This window comes from Lutra lutra, chromosome 13 (genome assembly GCF_902655055.1).
Source record: "Lutra lutra chromosome 13, mLutLut1.2, whole genome shotgun sequence".
Lineage (NCBI taxonomy): Eukaryota > Metazoa > Chordata > Mammalia > Carnivora > Mustelidae > Lutra > Lutra lutra.
The window spans coordinates 68,028,809-68,052,188 of NC_062290.1; the positions used below are offsets into that span (position 1 = coordinate 68,028,809).

Here is a 23,380-nt window from a genome sequence, read left to right on the forward strand (position 1 = left end):
AACAACTTCATGATGAGCAAATAAGTCTTGCCCACTGAACTCACGTTTATTTATCTGGTCCAGAAAGTATATAAAAATGCTACAAATGCTGCTGACTGTACAGTTTTTAATTCTTTGTATATTATGGTTTATATAATAAGATATATTCATGTACTTCAATATTTCACACCATTTTAGTGGGTTTGGAGGTATTGTATATCTTATAATACGCATATCATGTATTTTCTAAGTAATGGGTTCATTTATACCCTTGGATTTAAGAAACTAGGTGTCAGGGGAAAGCACAATAAAAAAGGGAAGGGTACTAGTAGTTTCAATGAAACCTCCCGTAGCTTTTTTGAATTTACAAAATAATGTCAGTATTCTAAGACCAACAACAAACTACTAAACTCTCTGATATTTTTCTCCAGACTGGCACTCCTACCCTATTTCTATTCAGGATATATTTGTGCAGACCTTTTCCATCTGTACAAAGACATTCACATCACACACATCTATCTGCATGCACAAATATATCCACATATATATAACATAGTTACACTTTGTGGAATATGCAATTACTTCCATTAAATTTAGCTATGCTGAAAAAGAGGTTATACTAGATTTCTAAGGCTTCCATAACAAAATACCACAGACTGGGTTGCTTAAACAATAGAAATTTACTCGCTCAAACTTCTGGAGGCGAGAAGTCCAAGAGCAAAATGTTGGCAGATTTGATTTCTTCTGAAGCCTCTCCTTGGCTTGCAAATAGCCACCTTCTTGCTGTGTCCTTTCCTCTGTATGTGAGTATCCCTGCTGAACCCATGTGTGTCTAAATTTCTTCTTACAATGACACAATTCAGCTTGTATGAGGCCCCACACTGACAGCCTCATTTTAACATTATCACCTTTTGAAAGTCCATACCTTCAAATATAGATACACTCTGAGGTACTGGGGGTTAAAGCTTCAAAATAAGTTTTGGAGGGACACAAATCAACCTAAAACAGAGGTTAATCATAAATTAGCTAAAAAGTCTACTATAGGTATTACATTGGTATATTATATGTACATAAATTTGAATACTAACAATACACTAACTTAATGTTTATAATTACATTTACACTGGGTAACCTAAAATAAAAATTGAAGTTTGTCATCATGAGACCTATTTACATAAGATTTCAGATATGCTTATGTAAGAGGTACCTAAATTATTTTAGTTTCAGTAGTCAGTCAAGGAGAAAACTTAGGGAATCACACATCTCATTTAAAATGAGTGTCTTCCTGGGTGGTACAGTCAGTCGAGCATCTAACTTTTGGTTTCAGCGCAGATCATGATCTTAGGGTCATGAGATCGAGCCCCATGTTGGGTTCTGTACTGTGTGGACTCTGCTTAAGATTCTCTTTCCCTCTGTCCCTCCCACTCATGCTCTCTCTCTAAAATAAATAAATAAATATTTTTTAAAAATTAGTGTCTTCCCCCATTATCCCAATGTTGTGTTGTGTATTAACCACTAAAACACACCTCAGGTTAATGTTTATGGATATTATTTGCTACTGGGGATTAAAAAAGCACAAAGAGAGTTCCTAATCAGCAATTTTTTCACAGCTGCTTTTACCTCTTTGTTCCGTAAACTATAGATGATGGGATTCAACATGGGGGTTAATCCAGCATATACCAAAGCTATAAATTTATCTATTTCCTGTGAATCTACAGCTGAGGGCTTCAGGTACATGGAGAGAGCTGTCCCATAGAACAAAACCACCACAGTCAGGTAGGCTGCACATGTTGAAAAGGCTTTGCTTCGACCATCCACTGAGCTGATTCTCAGAATGTTGAAGAGAATGAATGCATAAGATATACAAATAAGGAGCATCAGCGTAGGAAGAAGAAGTACGCTGATCACCAGCATGATTAACTGCACCCTAGAAGTGTCTACACAAACTAGTTTCAACACAGCCAGAATTTCACAAGTGAAATGATTGATGATGCTCTTTCCACAGAGAGACTGATGCAGCACGGACATTGTTTCCACCAGGGCGGTGAGGCAGCCAGTCACCCAGGAGCCAGCTGCAATCTGCACACAGACACTCTTGTTCATGATGATGGGGTACCTCAGGGGGTTGCAGATGGCCACATACCGGTCATACGCCATCATGGACAGGAGCACACACTCAGTGGAGCCCATGGCAAGAGAAAAGTACATCTGAATGGCACATCCTGAGAATGAGATAGTGTTTTTTCCTGAAACAAAGTTTGCTAGCATTGGATTGAGAGCAGAAGAGGTGTACCAGATGTCTAAAAAGGAGAGGTTGCTGAGGAAGAAGTACATGGGTTTGTGTAGATGGGAATCCAGGACAGTGATGGAGATCAGAATTACATTACCCAGCAGGGTGATAAAGTACATCAGCAAGCACAGCACAAATACAATGACCTCAACTTTGGGGTAGTGGGAAAATCCCAGAAAAATAAAATTTGAAATGACTGTCAAGTTTGCCTTGACCATTTTATTCCTCTTTGTTTATCTGCAGTAGTGAATAAAAATATACATTGTATATATTATAAAAATTACATTCTACCAACTTTCCAGGGTTGTTTGGTAGGGGTACTTTAAAAGGATCATTATTCTGGCAATACCACATTAGTTATTCATTCATTCATTCATTCATTCATTCAACATTTATTGAGTATACTACAAGTCACTGAAGATCTAGAGTTGAATTACATAAAAGCTATTCTCCGGCAAGTCACAATAGAGTATCACATATTCAAGTAAATAAATAATTACAAGAACATGATGTAAGTATTCCCTAGGGCACTGAGAGAACACAGAGAATAAGAATCCTAACTCTATATTGGGGATGCTGCTCAGTGACCTATTTTGATACTTAGTTTAATCAAAAAAATGCATTAGATTTAATTGAGGTAAGGACCACAGGAGATTTGCTGGGGAAACGAAAAATTTTTGTAAAAGCTACACTGAGGAAGGATTTAGTTGCATTTCATAAACCTGCTAATTGTATAATATAACAGATGAATATGCTGTAACTAAGGAATATAAATAGAAGATAAACATGCATCCGACCACTATAGTACCACCTGATTTCCATCTTCATGAAAGCATGGAATAATCCTGAACCCAAACTTAGAAACAAAGTAATTTTCAAAGTTGAGTATTTTATATTGCAATTCAAATTACTTGTGATATGTCTCACAACTGGACACATATGGAGATGTGTTTAAAAACCACTGTCCTATACGTTCAAAGGAAATCAATCACAAGGATTCAAGCGTCATATCCTCATCATTATCTACTTCTCCCTATTTCTCATCTCCCAACACTCCCTCCACACTTTGAAAAAACAACCAGCATGTAGCTCCTCATACTTACATGCTGTTTTTTTTTTTAATTTTTATGTCTTTAATCAACAGTTTATCTCCATGGAGTGACCTTTCTCCCCAGCTCCAATCTTGTCTTCCATGAGTATTTATCCAGTCATCAAAACTGTATGCCACTGTCTCAAGTACAGCTTCCTTCTTTGTACATACTTACAGTACTCTAGTATATTACAGCAAACTGTAGCCAGATAGGTACATCTCAATTGCTCCCACCCCTGCTAGAAGGGAATTCTCAAGAGCTTGTTCCCCCATAATACCAGCAAGGTAATAACTCACATTTAAGATTTTTAATAACACACCACTGTCTTGAACTTGGAAAGTTTTTGATACATATTCAAATAAGTACATTTTCCTACAGTTCTTCATGTCAACCTAAAAGCCTAAAGATTGCTCAACTTGTCATTTATATCTAGACTCTTATCTGTAACATTAAAGAAACTTATTAATTTAAGAAACAATGAGCTCTTGGGGCGCCTGGGTGGCTCAGTGGGTTAAAGCCTCTGCCTTCGGCTCAGGTCATGATCTCAGGGTCCTGGGATCGAGTCCCGCATCGGGCTCTCTGCTCAGCGGGGAGCCTGCTTCCTCCTCTCTGCCTGCCTCTCTGCCTAATTGTGATCTGTCTCTGTCAAAGAAATAAATAAAATTTAAAAAAAAAAAGAAACAATGAGCTCTTAGCTTTAAATAATTGATGCAGAGTGAGGAAGGTGGGGAAGGGGATGACCACTTGTACTCTTAGAAGAGCCTGTAATGCTTCCCAAACAATCATCCTCTGTAGGGTTTTAGAGCACTGTCTCTAAGTATGAGACTTGGACTCTAAATCCAACCATACTTCCTATAAGCACACACAATTAGATAAATCACTTGGCTTCTTTGAACCTCAGTTGTCTAATCTATACCAGGAGGATGATAATTCCAAATTAACTTGTTTTAAACTCTCCCTCCACCACCCCAATTTCATGAGAATCACAAAGAGTTTATCATTTCATGGTCTCCCTGTTTTCCAGAACTACAATTGCCTGTATGCTGGCCGAGTGCCGGTTCCCACTGCCTCAGATAAAAAAAAATTAGTGCCTTCTTTATAATCTATTGGAATTTCAACCCCCAACCATGGACTAATATGACACACTTTACTGAGTATTTCCAGAAAGGTTAGTGTTAGACATTTCTGCTGTTTTGTCCACTTTGGTCAACACACACCACCACTTCCACTGAGGCTTTCCCGATTGTTTTTCCCCATCCCCACCCAATTTTCTTGCTCTAGCCCTGGCCCCTCTTGCCTTTCTTTTATTTCTTTACCACTCTCTTGCCCTCTCTCTCATAAATAAAACAAGGACGTCTCTTTTTCTCACGCAGATTGAGTCTGCACTCATTCCCTTGTCTCATATCCTTTTAAGAGTCTCACCTATCTTAAGTCATTTTATTGAGATACTTTCTTTAAAATGATTTCTGATACCAGTGCTAAGATTATTAAATGATTTCTAACAAACTCCTCTCTTTCTTTCTAAATGTCAGAGCCAGAACAGGCTCAAGAGTTCTAATCCAATCCTCTTATTTTAAAGTTGATGGATGCTTGAAGCCATTTAATGACTTATCTGAGGTAAATGAGAAAACTGAAAGCATAAAGCCAAAAGTCCTATCCCATATTCAGGACTCATTTCAACTCTATTTTTCCTACCAACTAGTACTTCTTTTTAGAGTAAATATCTCTATTCTGGTGCCCTGGCCTGGCTGAGACCCATTAATATGTTTTATAAATCTGAGGATACAGAAAGAGATGGATAATGTCTACACTCATATACCTTAGCACATGTGATAAGCATCTTCCTTTTTGATTAATGCATGCTTCAATATTTGAAGTTGATCTCCAGCATGGTCTTTCTTGTGAATCTTGGGTGCAGTGCTCAAAAAAGTAAAAGAATCTGATTTTTATAATTAGGACAATATTCCATGATAAACTATATTAGAGTGAGTTGTACAGAGGTATTTTTATTCAGACACTTGCAATGAGAAAGGATATGGATGGTCTTGGTTTGCAAAAAATCAACCCAAGGGGCACCTGGGTGGCTCAGTGAGTTAAGCCACTGCCTTCGGCTCAGGTCATGATCCCAGGTCCTGGGTTCGAGCCCCACATCGGGCTTTCTGCTCAGCAGGGAGCCTGCTTCCTCCTCTCTCTCTGCCTGCCTCTCTGCTTACTTGTGATTTCTCTCTGTCAAATAAATAAATAAAATCTTTAAAAAATATATCAAAACAATTCTTAAGAAAAATAACAACATAAAGATTTGTTCTGCCAAAATCACCACCTATGATCTGCTCCCACAAACTTCCAAAGGGTAACCCCTGGATCTAAGACTATTAAAGCTTCCATTGCTATTAGGGACTTACCAACTCCCTTAACAATTTAGTGTTGTGATTCTGAAACATAAAGAAGTAAAGAAACTTTCTGGTTCTCTAGGGTATGCCTCTCCAAGTTCCATTAACTAATTGGGAACCAAAAAAAGAAAGGTAAAAAAATTTTAAATTATTTCAAGTTATGGAAATAATATTGGGTTGAGCAGCATTCATACAAGCAAAATTGGAGGAGACTATTCGCCTATTCCTCCTGCAGACTGCCCTTGAATTACACAGCAAACATTGCAAATAAGAATCATAGAAATGCCTGCCTATATGGCCTCAGCTTGTAAAGTGATGGATTTATTTTCAGAAATCTCTCCCAAATATTTCAGTTATCTGAGAAATAGAAGATGAAACATCCTTACTGAGCTTTTTTTTTTTTTTTTTTTTTTTTTTAATTTGACAGAGAGATCACAAGCAGGCAGAGAGGCAGGCAGAGAGAGAGGAGGAAGCAGGCTCCCCGAGAGAGCAGAGAGCCCGAGGCGGGGCTCGATCCCAGGACTCCGAGATCATGACCTGAGCCGAAGGCAGCGGCCTAACCCACTGAGCCACCCAGGCGCCCCTCCTAACTGAGCTTTTAAATGACCACAAAGAGAGAGCACTGATCAATCAAATAATTTATTACTATCAAATGCCCTTGAATAGGCAAAGTTTCTAGCACAGTGTTTATGATTTTATAAAGATTATATAGTAATCTTTGAAGGAATAGTGCATTGGAAAGAATACTAGACTTAAAGAGTTGGGTATTAAACCTCAGCTCAACTATTGATTAGTTAAGTAATCTTATACAATTGTGGTAAATTAATGGCATTAATCACCCCAATTCTTCACTCTGATTTTAGCCCTACACATGTGACTTGATTTGATCATAGAGCATTAGCAAATATAATGCAAGCAGACACTTGTAAAGCACTTGCATAATTAGGTTAGTCTTCTCTTTTCTGTCTCTGCTACTATCATGAAAATATGTCCAAACTAGCCAACTGGAGGATAAGATGAACATTAAACAGAACTGAGTTGCTTCAGTTGCAAACAGCCAAGGCTGCCCTGTGTGAGCCAGCCGTCACTCAATCTCCAACAAATGAGTGAGTCCAAAAACAATCAATAAACCAACTCATAGCTGATTTGAGATATTAAGGTAATCTAGTTGAGATCACCTGGCTCCAGGTGTCTCATAGACTTTAGTAAATGCTTACTTTGCTGTCACTGAGATTTTATGATTATTTATTATGCTATATCATTGTAGCAATGTGAGACTGATGGAGCAATAAATGGTGTCATTGCCTATCCAACACCAACTCACCTGGTCTTTATCTTTCTTGAAAGAATCATAATTTTATTCCTTTGTCTACCCCATTTTTATCCAATGGGAAAATATCTTGGTAAGCCCAAGCCTCCTACCTTCCTTTCTAGAAGCTTTACATTTTTACCTTTCATATTGAGATACACAATACATCTAGAGTTAATCTTTGTGTATAGCATGAGACAAGGGCAAAATTTATTTTTTACTATGTGCACACTATTTGACTCAACATAATCTTACTGCAGTGTCATTTTTGACATAAACTAATTGACCATATATGTTTGGATCTGTTTTGAGCTTCTTGTTTTGTTCCATTAGTCTATTTTTCCTATCCTTGCACCAATATTGCATTGTCTTATTAGCTATAGCTCTATAGTAAGACTTGATTTTGGCCCTCTAAATGATTTCTTCTTTATGGATAGATTGGCTGGTGTTGGCACCATGTATTTTAGCATCTGCTTTACAATTTTCACAATATACCTGCTGGAGTTTTTATTGGGATTGCCTTGAACCTACATTTCAATTTAGAGAGAATTGACATCTTTACACTTTTTCATCTTCTAATCCATTAATTTAGATCTTTTTAAATTTCTCTCAATAATGTATTGATTCTTCCTGTATAAGTGTCTTACACATAGTATATTAGATTTATTCATATATTTTTATATTATTAATGCTATTATAAATTGTGCTTTAAACTCTTTTTTTTACTTTCTTATTATTGCTATGTAATGATTTTTTATCCTAAATTTATATTTAAGAATATTGGTAAATTCACTTTTCTATAATATTTTTTAAATATTTAATGAAGTAGAGTTCACATTAAATTCACTTACTAATTCCAATAGTTTGTAGACCATTTGCGTATTCTATATACATGTAGTGTCATTCATAAATAATGGTAGATTTGTTTTCATTATATCATTTATCATTACTTTTAGTAATTCTGATTATGAATTCTAATACTATTACAATGTCACATTACGGAGCTGAGAAAAATAAGGCAAAATGAGAGAATTTTATTTGAAAAATGTATTGGTACTTAAAAATGGCTGTGGACTATTTAAAACTAGGTTTTGATTACTGAAAAATTAAGATTCCTCCTGTAACACAGATTACATAAGACATAAAATATTTCTAGTTCTAAATACTATAACAAATATAAAGTTCATTTTCTTACTACAGGGTATCAGTGAGCTCCCAGGAATCCTATGAAATGTATTTCTAATGATTTTATTGAGACAGAACAAAAGAGAATAAAAATAAGTTTAAAAAAAAAACTGTCGGGGCACCTGGGTGGCTCAGTGGGTTAAGTCTCTGCCTTCAGCTCAGGTCATGATTTCAGGGTCCTAGGATCGAGCCCCACACCGGGCTCTCTGCTCAGCAGCGAGCCTGCTTCCCCCTCTCTCTGGCTACTTGTGATCTCTCTCTCTGTCAAATAAATAAATAAAATCTTTTTTTTTTAAGATTTTATTTATTTATTTGACAGAGAGATCACAAGCAGGCAGAGAGGCAGACAGAGAGAGAGGAGGAAGCAGGCTCCCTGCTGAGCAGAGAACCCGATGCGGGGCTCGATCCCAGGACCCTGAGATCATGACCCGAGCCGAAGGCAGCGGCTTAACCCACTGAGCCACCCAGGCGCCCCTAAATAAATAAAATCTTAAAAAAAAGACACCTTTAGGGGCGCCTGGGTGGCTCAGAAGGTTAAGCCTCTGCCTTCTGCTCAGGTCATGATCTCAGGGTCCTGGCATTGAGTCCCACATCGGACTCTCTGCTCAGCAGGGAGCCTGCTTCCCCCGCTCTCTCTCTGCCTGCTTCTCGGCCTACTTATGATCTCTCTCTCTCTGTCAAATAAATAGAGTCTTAAAAAAAACAACATCACTCTGTGATGTCTAACAGATGTAAAGCAAATAAACAAATTTCAAAGTAAATTGTGGAAAACATCAATATAATAGAATATTTGTGTAGATCTTATCTAGCCAGTAGGCCTGCAATATGAGCAGATTCTGGGACAGAATTACTTGTGTCCAGGTGATAGAGACGCAGGAATTTACTAGAAAGCTCCACATATTTTACCTCAGACCAGGGTCAATTGTCCTGATGATTTTATATGCCAAGCTACTTTCTGCCTGGGGTCCAGTTAATGCGTCCTCACACAGTGCTTATTTAAAAACCTAAGGTGGGGGCGCCTGGGTGGCTCAGTGGGTTAAGCCTCTGCCTTCTGCTCAGGTCATGATCTCAGGGTCCTGGGATGAAGCCCCGCATCGGGCTTTCTGCTTAGCAGGGAGCCTGCTTTCCCCCCCTTTGCCTGCCTCTCTGCCTACTTGTGATCTCTCTCTCTCTCTCTCTGAGAAAAAAAAAAAACTCAAGGTGAAAAAAATATACCTGAGGATAAAGCTATTTCTAGAAAAGATGAGAAACTGCTCTGATCTGCACTTGTTGAGACACTGTTGTTAATGATAGACTGGCATGCCTTCTACCTGAATCCAAACATCTAAAAATGGTCACACCTATACTTCTCAATAAGTATGGATATTAAATTATTAAACATTCTACAAAAATTGCATTAGCAATTTGCAATTGCAATTCTCAACTGCAACAACAGCTAAATGCTTAACATATTTATGTTTCAGACCAATATGAGTATCAAGCAAGCTATAGACACAGATCTACATCTGTCCAAAGTAATCTTTTTTGACACATGGGGAAATTTGGCCAGAAAAAAATTTGTTTACTTGTCACTTTAGTTGATCTTCCCTCAGCATTCATTTCTTGTACAGGACATGGTTTCCCCAAGTCTCAAGGTAACCTAAAAAAGACAATTAATATCCCATTCACAGAAACTTGAAAAACTTCTTTTCCTTCTGAAGTCAAGATATTTCATGGATGCGATAAATCAAGATTATATTAAATAACTACATTTTCCCTGGCTTATAAAAATCCCAGAAATTCATTTTCCCCAATCTAATGGTAAACAGAAAGTATGACTTTTAATGTCAGTCTTTTCAGAGTCATGGCGAACACACCTTGACATTTTCAAGATACCTCAGAATTTATAGACTCACAAATGACAACTCATTTTTGAAGATTCCAAGTTATTTTCCTTTAAAAATAACAGGAAAATCTCTCATGGACTTAAAGGCCATTAGCAAGAGGAATATCAAGGATGTCTTATAAAAAAAAATGTCTCATGGGGCGCCTGGGTGGCTCAGAGGGTTAAAGCCTCTGCCTTTGGCTCAGGTCATGATCCCGGGGTCCTGGGATCGAGCCCTGCATCGGGCTCTTTCCTTGGTGGGAGCCTGCTTCCTCCTCTCTCTCTCTGTCTGCCTCTCTGCCTACTTGTGATCTCTCTGTGTCCAATAAATAAATAAAATCTTAAAAAAAAATGTCTCTAGGGGTGCCTGGGTGGCTCAGTAGGTTAAGCATCTGTCTTCAACTCAGGTCATGATCCCAAGACCCAGAGGTTGAGCAGGGCTCCTTGCTTCACACAGGGAGCCTGCTCCTTCCTCTTCCTCTCCCTTGACTGCCACTCTCCCTGCTTGTGCTCTTTCTCTCTGTCAAACAAAGAAAACCTTAAAAAGGAAATGTCTCAACTATCATATGATCTCCCTGATATGAGGATATGGGGATGCAACAGCGGTGGGGGGGAGAGATTGGGGGGTAGGAAAAGAATAAATGAAACAAGATGGAATCGGGAGGGAGACAAACCGTAAGAGACTCTTAATGTCACAAAACAAACTGAGGGTGGCAGGGGGGCGGGGGGTAGGGAGAGGGTGATTGGGTTATGGACATTGGGGAGGGTATGTGCTATGGTGAGTACTGTGAAGTGTGTAAACCTGGCGATTCACAGACCTTACCCCTGGGGCTAATAATACATTATATGTTTATAAAAAAATTTTTAAAAATTTAAAAAAAAAGAAATGTCTCTAAGCAATGAGAGGTACAAATAGAACAAATGAAAACCCATGTGTAGATGTATGACCATCAAGCAATTTTATGTTAAAAGAACTATTGAATCTTTAGCAATGATGGTGAATAGGGAAGTATATGAAAATTTTTATATTTTCCTGTAGATATTACTCCATTATATTTTAATACTTAATGCTAAAGATGAGTAACAGGGCAAAGTTTAAAAGGTTTAGAAGATTTCCCACACATTTCTAACCTCATAAGAGGCAAAGCCAATAAGAGTGATCTTCTGATGAAAAAGCTATGTTCCAGTGGGAAAACACAAAGTTGCTTTGTTTTGGACACTCATTTTTTTGTTATTCAGTGATCACATATCATTTTAGATGAATTGGTTGCCACTCTCCCCATAATAAAAATGAAAAGGGCAAACATTTTTTATAAATACATGATAAGAGTTTTATTTATTTTTTTTAATTTTATTTTTTATAAACATATAATATATTTTTATCCCCAGGGGTACAGGTCTGTGAATCACCAGGTTTAAACACTTCACAGCACTCACCATAGCAAATACGCTCCCCAGTGTCCATAATCCCACCCCCCTCTCAACCCTCCTCCCCATCAACCCTCAGTTTGTTTTGTGAGATTAAGAGTCACTCATGGTTTGTCTCCCTCCCAATTCCATCTTGTTTCATTTACGCTTCTCCTACCCCCTTAACCCCCCATGTGGCATCTCCTCTCCCTCATATCAGGAGATCATATGATAGTTGTCTTTCTCCGATTGACTTATTTCGCTAAGCATGGTACCCTCTAGTTCCATCCAAGTCGTCGCAAATGGCAAGATTTCATTTCTTTTGATGGCTGCATAGTATTCCATTGTGTATATATACCACATCTTCTTTATCCATTCGTCTGTTGATGGACATCTAGGTTCTTTCCATAGTTTGGCTATTGTAGACATTGCTGCTATAAACATTCGAGTGCACGTGCCCCTTTGGATCACTACGTTTGTATCCTTAGGATAAAACCCAGCAGTGCAATTGCTGGGTCATAGGGTAGTTCTATTTTCAACATTTTGAGAAACCTCCATGCTGTTTTCCAGAGTGGTTGCACCAGCTTGCATTCCCACCAACAGTGTAGGAGGGTTCCCCTTTCTCCGCATCCTCGCCAGCATCTGTCATTTCCTGACTTGTTAATTTTAGCCATTCTGACTGGTGTGAGGTGATATCTCATGGTGGTTTTGATTTGTATTTCCCTGATGCCGAGTGATATGGAGCACTTTTTCATGTGTCTGTTGGCCATCTGGATGTCTTCTTTGCAGAAATGTCTGTTCATGTCCTCTGCCCATTTCTTGATTGGATTCTTTGTTCTTTGGGTGTTGAGTTTGCTAAGTTCTTTATAGATTTTGGACACTAGCCCTTTATCTGATATGTCATTTGCAAATATCTTCTCCCATTCTGTCAGTTGTCTTTTGGTTTTGTTCACTGTTTCCTTTGCTGTGCAAAAGCTTTTGATCTTGATAAAATCCCAATAGTTCATTTTTGCCCTTGCTTCCCTTGCTTTTGGCGATGTTCCTAGGAAGATGTTGCTGCAGCTGAGGTCGAAGAGGTTGCTGCCTGTGTTCTCCTCAAGGATTTTGATGGATTCCTTTCTCACATTGAGATCCTTCATCCATTTTGAGTCTATTTTCATGTGTGGTGTAAGGAAATGATCCAATTTCATTTTTCTGCATGTGGCTGTCCAATTTTCCCAACACCATTTATTGAAGAGGCTGTCTTTGTTCCATTGGAGATTCTTTCCTGCTTTGTCGAAGATGAGTTGACCATAGAGTTGAGGGTCTATTTCTGGGCTCTCTATTCTGTTCCATTGATCTATGTGTCTGTTTTTGTCCCAGTACCATGCTGTCTTGATGATGACAGCTTTGTAATAGAGCTTGAAGTCCGGAATTGTGATGCCACCAACTTTGGCTTTCTTTTTCAATATTCCTTTGGCTATTCAAGGTCTTTTCTGGTTCCATATGAATTTTAGGATTATTTGTTCCATTTCTTTGAAAAAAATGGATGGTACTTTGATAGGAAATTGCATTAAATATGTAGATTGCTTTAGGTAGCATAGACATTTTCACAATATTTATTCTTCCAATCCATGAGCATGGAACATTTTTCCATTTCTTTGTGTCTTCCTCAATTTCTTTCATGAGTACTTTATAGTTTTCTGTGTATAGATTCTTAGTCTCTTTGGTTAGGTTTATTCCTAGGTATCTTATAGTTTTGGGTGCAATTGTAAATGGGATGGACTCCTTATTTTCTCTTTCTTCTGTCTTGTTGTTGGTGTAGAGAAATGCAACTGATTTCTGTGCATTGATTTTATATCCTGACACTTCACTGAATTCCTGTACAAGTTCTAGCAGTTTTGGAGTGGAGTCTTTTGGGTTTTCCACATATAGTATCATATCATCTGCGAAGAGTGATAGTTTGACTTCTTCTTTGCCGATTTGGATGCCTTTAATTTCCTTTTGTTGTTTGATTGCTGAGGCTAGGACTTCTAGTACTATGTTGAATAGCAGTGGTGATAACGGACATCCCTGCCGTGTTCCTGACCTTAGCGGAAAAGCTTTCAGTTTTTCTCCGTTGAGAATGATATTTGCAGTGGGTTTTTCATAGATGGCTTTGATAATATTGAGGTATGTGCCGTCTATCCCTACACTTTGAAGAGTTTTGATCAGGAAGGGATGCTGTACTTTGTCCAATGCTTTTTCAGCATCTATGGAGAGTATCATATGGTTCTTGTTCCTTCTTTTATTAATGTGTTGTATCACATTGATTGATTTGCGGATGTTGAACCAACCTTGCAGCCCTGGAATAAATCCCACTTGGTCGTGGTGAATAATCCTTTTAATGTACTGTTGAATCCTATTGGCTAGTATTTTGGTGAGAATTTTTGCATCTGTGTTCATCAAGGATATTGGTCTGTAGTTCTCTTTTTTGATGGGATCCTTGTCTGGTTTTGGGATCAAGGTGATGCTGGCCTCATAAAATGAGTGTGGAAGTTTTCCTTCCATTTCTATTTTTTGGAACAGTTTCAGGAGAATAGGAATTAGTTCTTCTTTAAATGTTTGGTAGAATTCCCCCGGGAAGCCATCTGGCCCTGGGCTTTTGTTTGTTTGGAGATTTTTGATGACTGTTTCAATCTCCTTACTGGATATGGGTCTGTTGAGGCTTTCTATTTCTTCCTGGTTCAGTTGTGGTAGTTTATATGTCTCTAGGAATGCATCCATTTCTTCCAGATTGTCAAATTTGTTGGCATAGAGTTGCTCATAGTATGTTCTTATAATTGTCTGTATTTCTTTGGTGTTCGTTGTGATCTCTCCTCTTTCATTCATGATTTTATTTATTTGGGTCCTCTCACTTTTCTTTTTGATAAGTCTGGCCAGGGGTTTATCAATCTTATTAATTCTTTCAAAGAACCAGCTCCTAGTTTCGTTGATTTGTTCTATTGCTTTTTTGGTTTCTTTTTTTTTTTTTAAGATTTTATTTATTTATTTGACAGAGAGAGATCACAAGTATACAGAGAGGCAGGCAGAGAGAGAGAGGGAAGCAGGCTTCTTGCTGAGCAGAGAGCCCGATGTGGGACTCGATCCCATGACCTGAGATCATGACCTGAGCTGAAGGCAGCAGCTTAACCCACTGAGCCACCCAGGCGCCCCGCTTTTTTGGTTTCTATTTCATTGATTTCTGCTCTGATCTTTATGATTTCTCTTCTCCTGCTGGGTTTAGGGTTTCTTTCTTGTTCTTTCTCCAGCTCTTTTAGGTGTAGGGTTAGGTTGTGTACCTGAGACCTTTCTTGTTTCTTGAGAAAGGCTTGTACCGCTATATATTTTCCTCTCAGGACTGCCTTTGTTGTGTCCCACAGATTTTGAACCATTGTGTTTTCATTATCATTTGTTTCCATGAATTTTTTCAATTCTTCTTTAATTTCCTGGTTGACCCATTCATTCTTTAGAAGGATGCTGTTTAGTCTCCATGTATTTGGGTTCTTTCCAAATTTCCTCTTGTGATTGAGTTCTAGCTTCAGAGCATTGTGGTCTGAAAATATGCAGGGAATGATTCCAATCTTTTGATAACGGTTGAGACCTGATTTAACACCCAGGATGTGATCTATTCTGGAGAATGTTCCATGTGCACTAGAGAAGAATGTGTTTTCTGTTGCTTTGGGATGAAATATTCTGAATATATCTGTGATGTCCATCTGGTCCAGTATGTCATTTAAGGCCTTTATTTCCTTGTTGATCTTTTGCTTGGATGATCTGTCCATTTCAGTGAGGGGAGTGTTAAAGTCCCCTACTATTATTGTATTATTGTCGATGTGTTTCTTTGATTTTGTTATTAATTGGTTTATAGAGTTGGCTGCTCCCACGTTAGGGGCAGAGATATTTAAAATTGTTAGATCTTCTTGTTGGATAGTTCCTTTAGGTATGATATAGTGTCCTTCCTCATCTCTTATTATAGTCTTTGGCTTAAAATCTAATTGATCTGTTATAAGGATTGCCACTCCTGCTTTCTTCTGATGTCCATTAGCATGGTAAATTGTTTTCCACCCCCTCACTTTAAATCTGGAGGTGTCTTCGGGTTTAAGATGAGTTTCTTGTAGGCAACATATAGATGGGTTTTGTTTTTTTATCCATTCTGCTACCCTGTGTCTTTTGATTGGGGCATTTAGCCCATTAACATTCAGGGTAAGTATTGAGAGATATGAATTTAGTGCCATTGTATTGCCTGTAAAGTGACTGTTATTGTATATTGTCTCTGTTGCTTTCTGATCTACTTCTTTTAGGGTCTCTCTTTGCTTAGAGAACCCCTTTCAATATTTCTTGTAGAGCTGGTTTGGTGTTTGCAAATTCTTTCAGTTTTTGTTTGTCCTGGAAGCTTTTAATCTCTCCTTCTATTTTCAATGATAGCCTAGCTGGATATAGTATTCTTGGCTGCATGTTTTTCTCGTTTAGTACTCTGAATATATCATGCCAGCTCTTTCTGGCCTGCCAGGTCTCTGTGGATAAGTCTGCTGCCAATCTAATATTTTTACCATTGTACGTTACAGACTTCTTTTCCCTGGCTGCTTTCAGGATCTTCTCTTTGTCACTAAGACTTGTCAATTTTATGATTAGGTGACGGGGTGTGGACCTATTCTTATTGATCTTGAGGGGGGTTCTCTGAACCTCCTGGATTTTGATGCTTGTTCCCTTTGCCATATTGGGGAAATTCACTCCAATAATTCTCTCCAATATACCTTCTGCTCCCCTCTCTGTTTCCTCTTCTTCTGGAATCCCAATTATTCTAATGTTGTTTCATCTTATGGTGTCACTTATCTCTCGAATTCTCCCCTCGTGATCCAGTAGCTGTTTGTCCCTCTTTTGCTCAGCTTCTTTATTCTCTGTCATTTGGTCTTCTATATCGCTAATTCTTTCTTCTGCCTCATTTATCCTAGCAGTCAGAGCCTCCATTTTTGTTTGCACCTCATTAAGAGCTTTTTTTATTTCAACTTGGTTAGATTTTAGTTCTTTTATTTCTCCAGAAAGGGCTTTTATATCTCCCGAGAGGGTTTCTCTAATATCTTCCATGCCTTTTTCGAGCCCGGCTAGAACCTTGAGAATCATCATTCTGAACTCTGGATCTGACATATTACCAATGTCTGTATTGATTAGGTCCCTAGGGTTTGGTACTGCCTCTTGTTCTTTTTTTTGTGGTGAATTTTTCCGCCTTGTCATTTTGTCCAGATAAGAGTATATGAAGGAGCTGGGCACCTGGGTGGCTCAGTGGATTAAGCCGCTGCCTTCGGCTCAGGTCATGATCTCAGGGTCCTGGGATCGAGTCCCGCATCGGGCTCTCTGCTCAGCAGGGAGCCTGCTTCCCTTCCTCTCTCTCTGCCTGCCTCTCTGCCTACTTGTGATCTCTGTCTGTCAAATAAATAAATATAAATCTTTAAAAAAGAAAAAGAGTATATGAAGGAGCAAGTAAAATACTAAAAGGGTGGCAACAACCCCAGGAAAATATGCTTTAGCCAAATCAGAAGAGATCCCAAATCGTGAGGGGGGAGAAAGGGGATAAAAAGAGGTTCAGAAAGAAAGAAAAAAAAAATTAAAAAAAGAAAACCAATAAAGAAAAAGTATAAAAAGGAAAAAAAATATATATATATATATATTAGATAAACTAGTTTAAAAATGTTAAATAAGAAAAGGGTAAAAGTTAAAAAAATTTAGCAGAAGAAAAAAAATTGAAAAAGAAAAAAAAATTAAATTAACTGCAAGGCTAAAGAATCATGGGGAGAAAGCCATGAGTTCCGTGCTTTGCTTTCTCCTCCTCTGGAATTCTGCTGCTCTCCTTGGTATTGAAACTACACTTCTTGGTAGGTGAACTTAGTCCTGGCTGGGTTTCTTGCTGATCTTCTGGGGGAGGGGCCTGTTGTAGTGATTCTCAAGTGTCTTTGCCCCAGGCGGAGTTGCACCGCCCTTACCCGGGGCCGCGCTGAGTAATCCGCTCGGGTTTGCTGGGTTTGCTTTCGGAGCTTTTGTTCCCTGACCGCTTTCTGTAGAGTTCTGGAGGGCGGGAATGAAGATGGCGGCCTCCCGGTCTCCAGCCCGGAGGAGCCGAGAGCCCGGGGCCCCACCCCTCAGTGCGCCCCCAGAGAACAGCGCCCAATGACTCCCGCCGCCCTGGCCTCCGGCCGCGCTCCGAGCCGACCAAGCCCGCGACCGGTTCAAGGTAACCCCGAGGTGAGAGTCACTCCTTGGCTCTGTCTCCGTAGCCGGCCTCCCCGTTCCAATACCTGTGAGCTCTGCAACACTCAGACACCCCGATCCTTCTGTGACCCTGCGGGACCTAGGCCACGCTGACCCCACGTGGGCCTCACCCCGGTTAAGCCTCTGGAGCGATGTCCCTCAGCAGAACAGACTTTTAAAAGTCCCGATTTTGTGCTCCGTTGCTCCGCTGCTCGCCGGGAGCCGGCCCCTCCCCCCGCAGTCCACCCTCCCGTCGCTTTGGATTCACCTCTCCGTCAGTCCTACCTTTCAGAAAGTGGTTGATTTTCTGCCTCTAGAGTTGCTGTTCCTCTTCTCTTCGATCTCCCGTTGGATTTGTAGGTGTTTGTAATCTTCAGATAAGCTATCTAGCTGATCTCCCGCTACCTGAAGTAGTCTCAACCTGCTACTTCTCCACCATCTTGACTCCTCCTCCATGATAAGAGTTTTATTATCCTAACAAGGAGTTACCAGAAATAATAATCATTCTAGTGAATTATTGTCTGAAAGGAAGTCCACAATCCAGATAAAGTTGTATGGGTGGATATTAAGCAATTTTTCAGTGACAACTGAAGTCCAATGGTGTATTTCCAAATTTGATGAAAGAACCACCCATTTAATTTGAAGCGTCCTTGGGAGTTATCTCCCATGTGCTATTGTGTGTTCACCTTATCTACCTCAGGACGCAGCCATCACAATGTTATGATCTACTATTCCTATCACTTCCCTGGAATCTGATGGTCCTGCTGCTTCTAATACGCCCTACTTTTAGGGTGTTCATATATTAGGTCATCTAAACTAGGCTACTTGGCAATGAAAGGGGGGAATTATTACTAATTACACCAGGGAAACTGGTGTTAAGTAGACTAGTTCTGAGCAAATAGAGATATCTGGTCATCATTTCAAGGTTGGTTTTATTAGGACCATCATGCTCCAAGACACAAGATGTTTCTTTGGGGCAGGGGAAGCAGGACAGCAGACATTATGTTCTGTTTGTGCCCTGGCCTACAGCAACTACTTAAGCTTTGGTCCGAACTTGATGTCTTCCAAAGTCCAAATCTAAATTCATGGTGTTAGGCTGCAGAAACAATTTCTGGGCAGATTTCACGCTTTTCTGGGACTTGGGGTGATAATAAATTAAAGATATAATTCTAATCTGAGACACAGTAAACCCTATTAACATAACAGGGGACAAGGGACTAAGGAAAGAGTTGGGTGATACGGAATCTTTATGAAAGCTCATGGTGGAGGGCAGGAACAGTGAAATCTGAAGTCTAATTAGGGTTTTTCTTTTTTCCTTTTCTACAGTGTCATTCCTTTATATCTTCCTCAAACTTTCAATTAGTAAAAAGAAGCCCAGAGCTAGCTATAGTTCAGTGAATGAAGGGAATATACATCCATGCATGGGAAGAAACAAACTGGACCAAGAATGCATCAACATTGATGACAATGAAGAACAGGCAGAAATGACTGTCCCTGAAGCAGAAATAGTGGTGTGGAACAAGAGATCAGCCACAAGCAGTAGTCTCTAAACACTCTCATTCAGTCACCTTTCAGCTATTCTATCTCCCTCTGAATGGCACATTATTCTCTCCTAAGAAAGTCAGCTAAAGTTAAAAAATTGCTAGTCTCCTCTTTTCAAAGAAGGGTTGATCTGCAATATGAAGGTTCCACTTTCTGGGCAACTTCAGAATGACCAAGTCTAAATCCAACAATCCAACCATGAATCAGTGAAACAACCTTGACCCCAGTTTTTAAAATTTCTGATTCCATTTTTTTTTTAATTTATTTATTTGACAGACAGAGATCACAAGTAGGCAGAGAGGCAGGCAGAGAGAGAGACTGGAGGAAGCAGGCTCCCGCTGAGCAGAGAGCCCAATGTAGGGCTCAATCCCAGGACCCCGGGATCATTACCTGAGCAGAAGGCAGAGGCTTTAACCCACTGAGCCACCCAGGTACCCCTGATTCTATTTTTTTAAGTCTTACTTGGATAAACCGGGTTCTAGCTAGCTTCTTATTTAGCATCATGATGAAAGAAAGTAATGCAAAGGACTGACACAAAAAATAATATACATGACCTTTCTGGAAAGAAATTCCCAAGAACTCCACCTTAGGAATAAATATATTTGATGTGTATCAGACTGTGAACCTGTTACATAAAACCTCTACTGTAGTTTGTCAATTCATGACCTCCTCGGAAATGCTGACAGCTTGTGGTTTGAGAAAAATGCTGTTGGCTTTATGTACTGGAGAAAGTGAAAACATTTTATCCCCCATATAGTTTCAGAAAGTACACAATTCCAAGAAGTCACTTAAGTCTTAGGTCTTTTTGTTATTGTTAGTTAGATATAGGGTGTAGGAAGGTTCTAGAACTTGTGGTTCTCTCATATTTCTTGGGAAATATTCTCAGAAAATAATTAGGAAGATAACTAAAAGATTCAAGGAGACAGAGATAGAAGTAGCATGACGGGACACCTGGGTGGCTCAGTGGGTTAAAGCCTCTACCTTTGGCTCAGGTCATGATCTCAGGGTCCTGGGATCAAGCCCCGCATTGGACTCTCTGCTCGGCAAGGAACCTGCTTCCTCCTCTCTCCCTCTCTGCCTGCCTCTCTGCCTACTTGTGATCTATGTCTGTCAAATAAATAAATAAAATCTTAAAAAAAAAGAGAAGTAGCATGACAATGAAATAAAGGAGTCATTTCTCTGTGTGGTGTGGTGTCCTATATAATGCTCACTGCTGCCTCTTTCTGAACTGTAAGGGGAAAATAAATCTCTACCTTACAATTAAAAATAAACACAAGACCTAAAAACATTAAAGGATAAAATAGAAAAACAAGAATATTTTAAAATCTAAATAAAAATTACTACTTAAATAATGTGGGGTTTTAAGCAGCATTTGAAAACTAAAGCAATTAAACAAAAGAATAAACCTAATTAACTTAATACCTTAAAGTGTTCTGAAATTATAAAAGACACATAAACTAAATTACTTAAATTTTTAAATAAAAAAATTCTGAGGATAATATGATAATATGATAGCAGGAAATAAAAAAGATGAACTATTGAATAGTAAAATCTAACACAATATTTAAAATGTGCAATACAGATTAGGAAAAATAAAATGATAAAAAGTAAATATTTTTTAAAGCTGAAGGTTACCATAACAAAGAATAACAATTTCCAGATAAAAATCATATGTAAAAACCATCTAAAGGTAGACCCACCATTCCCTAGTTAACAGAATTCCTTTTGGATCAGCAACATACTTCATGGTTAGAGAGCCAATGGGACAAAGGAAAAGATACAGCTCTACCTTCATCTGTGGATAGTTCACTCAGAAGTTATTTACTTTTTATTTTCAAGTGGCTTCAAAAATTAGGTATTAGGTTCCAAGTCCAAAGCAGTCAAGCCCATGTATCAGAAGATCTTTGGGAAAAGGGTTGTCAAAGTAGATATGTTGAAAGCAGAAAATAATAATAACTTAATGCCTCATAGGTGGAAGGAACAAAAATTTTTAAAAATATACTATTCTAGAACCAAAGGTTTAATATTACATAGCTACATAGACAGAGGAGAATCAGCATTACATATCTGAATAGACTCCAAATAAATAAGATTCTTCTAGTAATCACAGTACTGTAAATTCTTAATTTTGACTGAGTTTTAAAAATCTGAAACCAATTTTCATTTTGTCTTATAAAGAAAGTAATAAAGTATGAAATTGGTTTTGGAAATAATGTTATTTAAAAAACATTTTAGGGGCGCCTGGGTGGCTCAGTGGGTTAAGCCTCTGCCTTCGGCTCAGGAATGATCTCAGGGTCCTGGGATCAAGCCCCACATTGGGCTCTCTGCTCAGCGGAGAGCCTGCCTCCCCCTCTCTCTCTGGCTGCCTCTCTGCCTACTTGTGCTCTCTCTCTCTCTCTCTGTCAAATAAATAAATAAAAATCTTAAAAAAAAAATAAAATAAAATAAAAATCGTTTTAAAGATTTTAATACAAGCTTAACTTTTTCCTGTCTGGAAATCTCTCTTATTATTACACAACCCCTCTGCTTACCCTTAAAATCAAGCTCTTCAACAACAAGAACAAGAACAAACTACAATCATTGACTCCTAAAACATGGACATTTATTTACTTATTTTCATTATGACTGCACCCAAGGAATACTTGAGAGCTTGAGAGCTTTGAGAGACAAATTTGACATAGCAGCAAGAACCTATCTGTTTGGCTCTTCAGTTTCTCTAATTGATTTATACATTGTGATTATAAAAATTACTGGTCCCTTTCCCATTTATTTGTTAAACACATTTCTACTCAGTAGGTGTTTAACTGCCTCCTTCACATCCTTGTTCCTAAGACTGTAGATTAAAGGATTCATCATGGGAGTCATAACCCCATAGAACATAGATATAAGTTTGTCAGTAGCATCCAAGTCATCTGAATTAAGTGTCTCTGTAGACTTGGGCTTCATGTACATGAAGAGAATGGTTCCATAGAATATTATCACCACAGTCAGGTGGGCTGAGCAGGTGGAGAAGGCTTTGCTTCTCCCCACAGAAGAGCGAATTTTGAGGATGCTGACAACTATTAATGTATAAGAGATAATGATTAAACACAGTGGTGTCAATATAAACAATGTTGTGGCCACAAGCATGATGAACTCATTGCCTGAGATGTCAGCACAGGCCAGTTTCATGACAGCCAGAATTTCACAGGAGAAGTGATTGATGACATTATTCCTACAGAAAGGCAATCGTACTACAAACACAGTTTGTACTGCAGAGTTGATGACTCCTATGATCCAGGACCCAGCTGCCATGGGCACAAAAGAATCCCTGCTCATGATGACAGTATATCTTAGGGGGTTGCAGATAGCCACATACCGGTCAAAGGCCATCATGCCCAGGAGCACACACTCTGTTGTCCCCATGGCCAAGCCAAGGAACATCTGCACCGCACAGCCAGAGAAGGAGATGGTCTTTCTCTCCGAGAGGAAACTCACCAGCGTGGAGGGAATGGAGGTGGTGGTGTAGCAGATGTCCAAGAAGGAGAGGTTCCCCAGGAAGAAGTACATAGGGGTGTGAAGGTGGGAGTCCAAGATGCTGATTAAAATAAGGGTGCCATTGCCCAGAAGGATCACAACATACATTATTAAGATTAGCACAAAAAGAGTAGCTCAAGCCTTGGGTAACCAGAAAGCCCCTTTAGGAAGAATTCCACCAGAATGGTTTGATTTTCCCATTCCATTTCACAGTTTCTGTTTTACCTGTAAGACATTAGAATTTTTTAAAACAAAATATGTGACTCATTATGATTACTTTCAAATGTGAACCAGTTTATAAGTACCATACTCCCAGAGAGGAAAAAATTTTTTAAAGGAAAAAGCGAAAGAAAAAACAAAAAAAGAAGTAAATAAAAGTGAACCAAAGAGAGGTAAGATATGAATAAAGAGGAGGGCGGGAAGAGGAAACTTGCATGTTTTTAGCCACACACAATATGGCACGTAATTTACTTAATCTCATCACAGTGCTGAGAGAGAGCTATTATCATCCACAGTCTACAGATAGGTAAACTAAAGTGTAAATATTAAATAAACTTGACTAAA

General features: G+C 38.8%; 2 protein-coding genes across 2 annotated transcripts; both read right to left on the minus strand.

The window, feature by feature from the left end:
* Window positions 1-1,527: 1,527 nt before the first annotated feature.
* On the minus strand, window positions 1,528-2,487 carry LOC125082997 (olfactory receptor 13F1-like). The gene has a single exon (XM_047698897.1). It carries the CDS (start codon window positions 2,485-2,487, stop codon window positions 1,528-1,530), a length of 960 nt encoding a protein of 319 aa, XP_047554853.1.
* A 19,579-nt stretch (window positions 2,488-22,066) lies between these two features.
* On the minus strand, window positions 22,067-23,022 carry LOC125083539 (olfactory receptor 13C2-like). Its single transcript, XM_047700256.1, is given in 2 exon segments — window positions 22,067-22,947; window positions 22,950-23,022. Coding segments are annotated over 2 exon segments (954 nt in total).
* Between the last annotated feature and the right edge of the window lie 358 nt (window positions 23,023-23,380).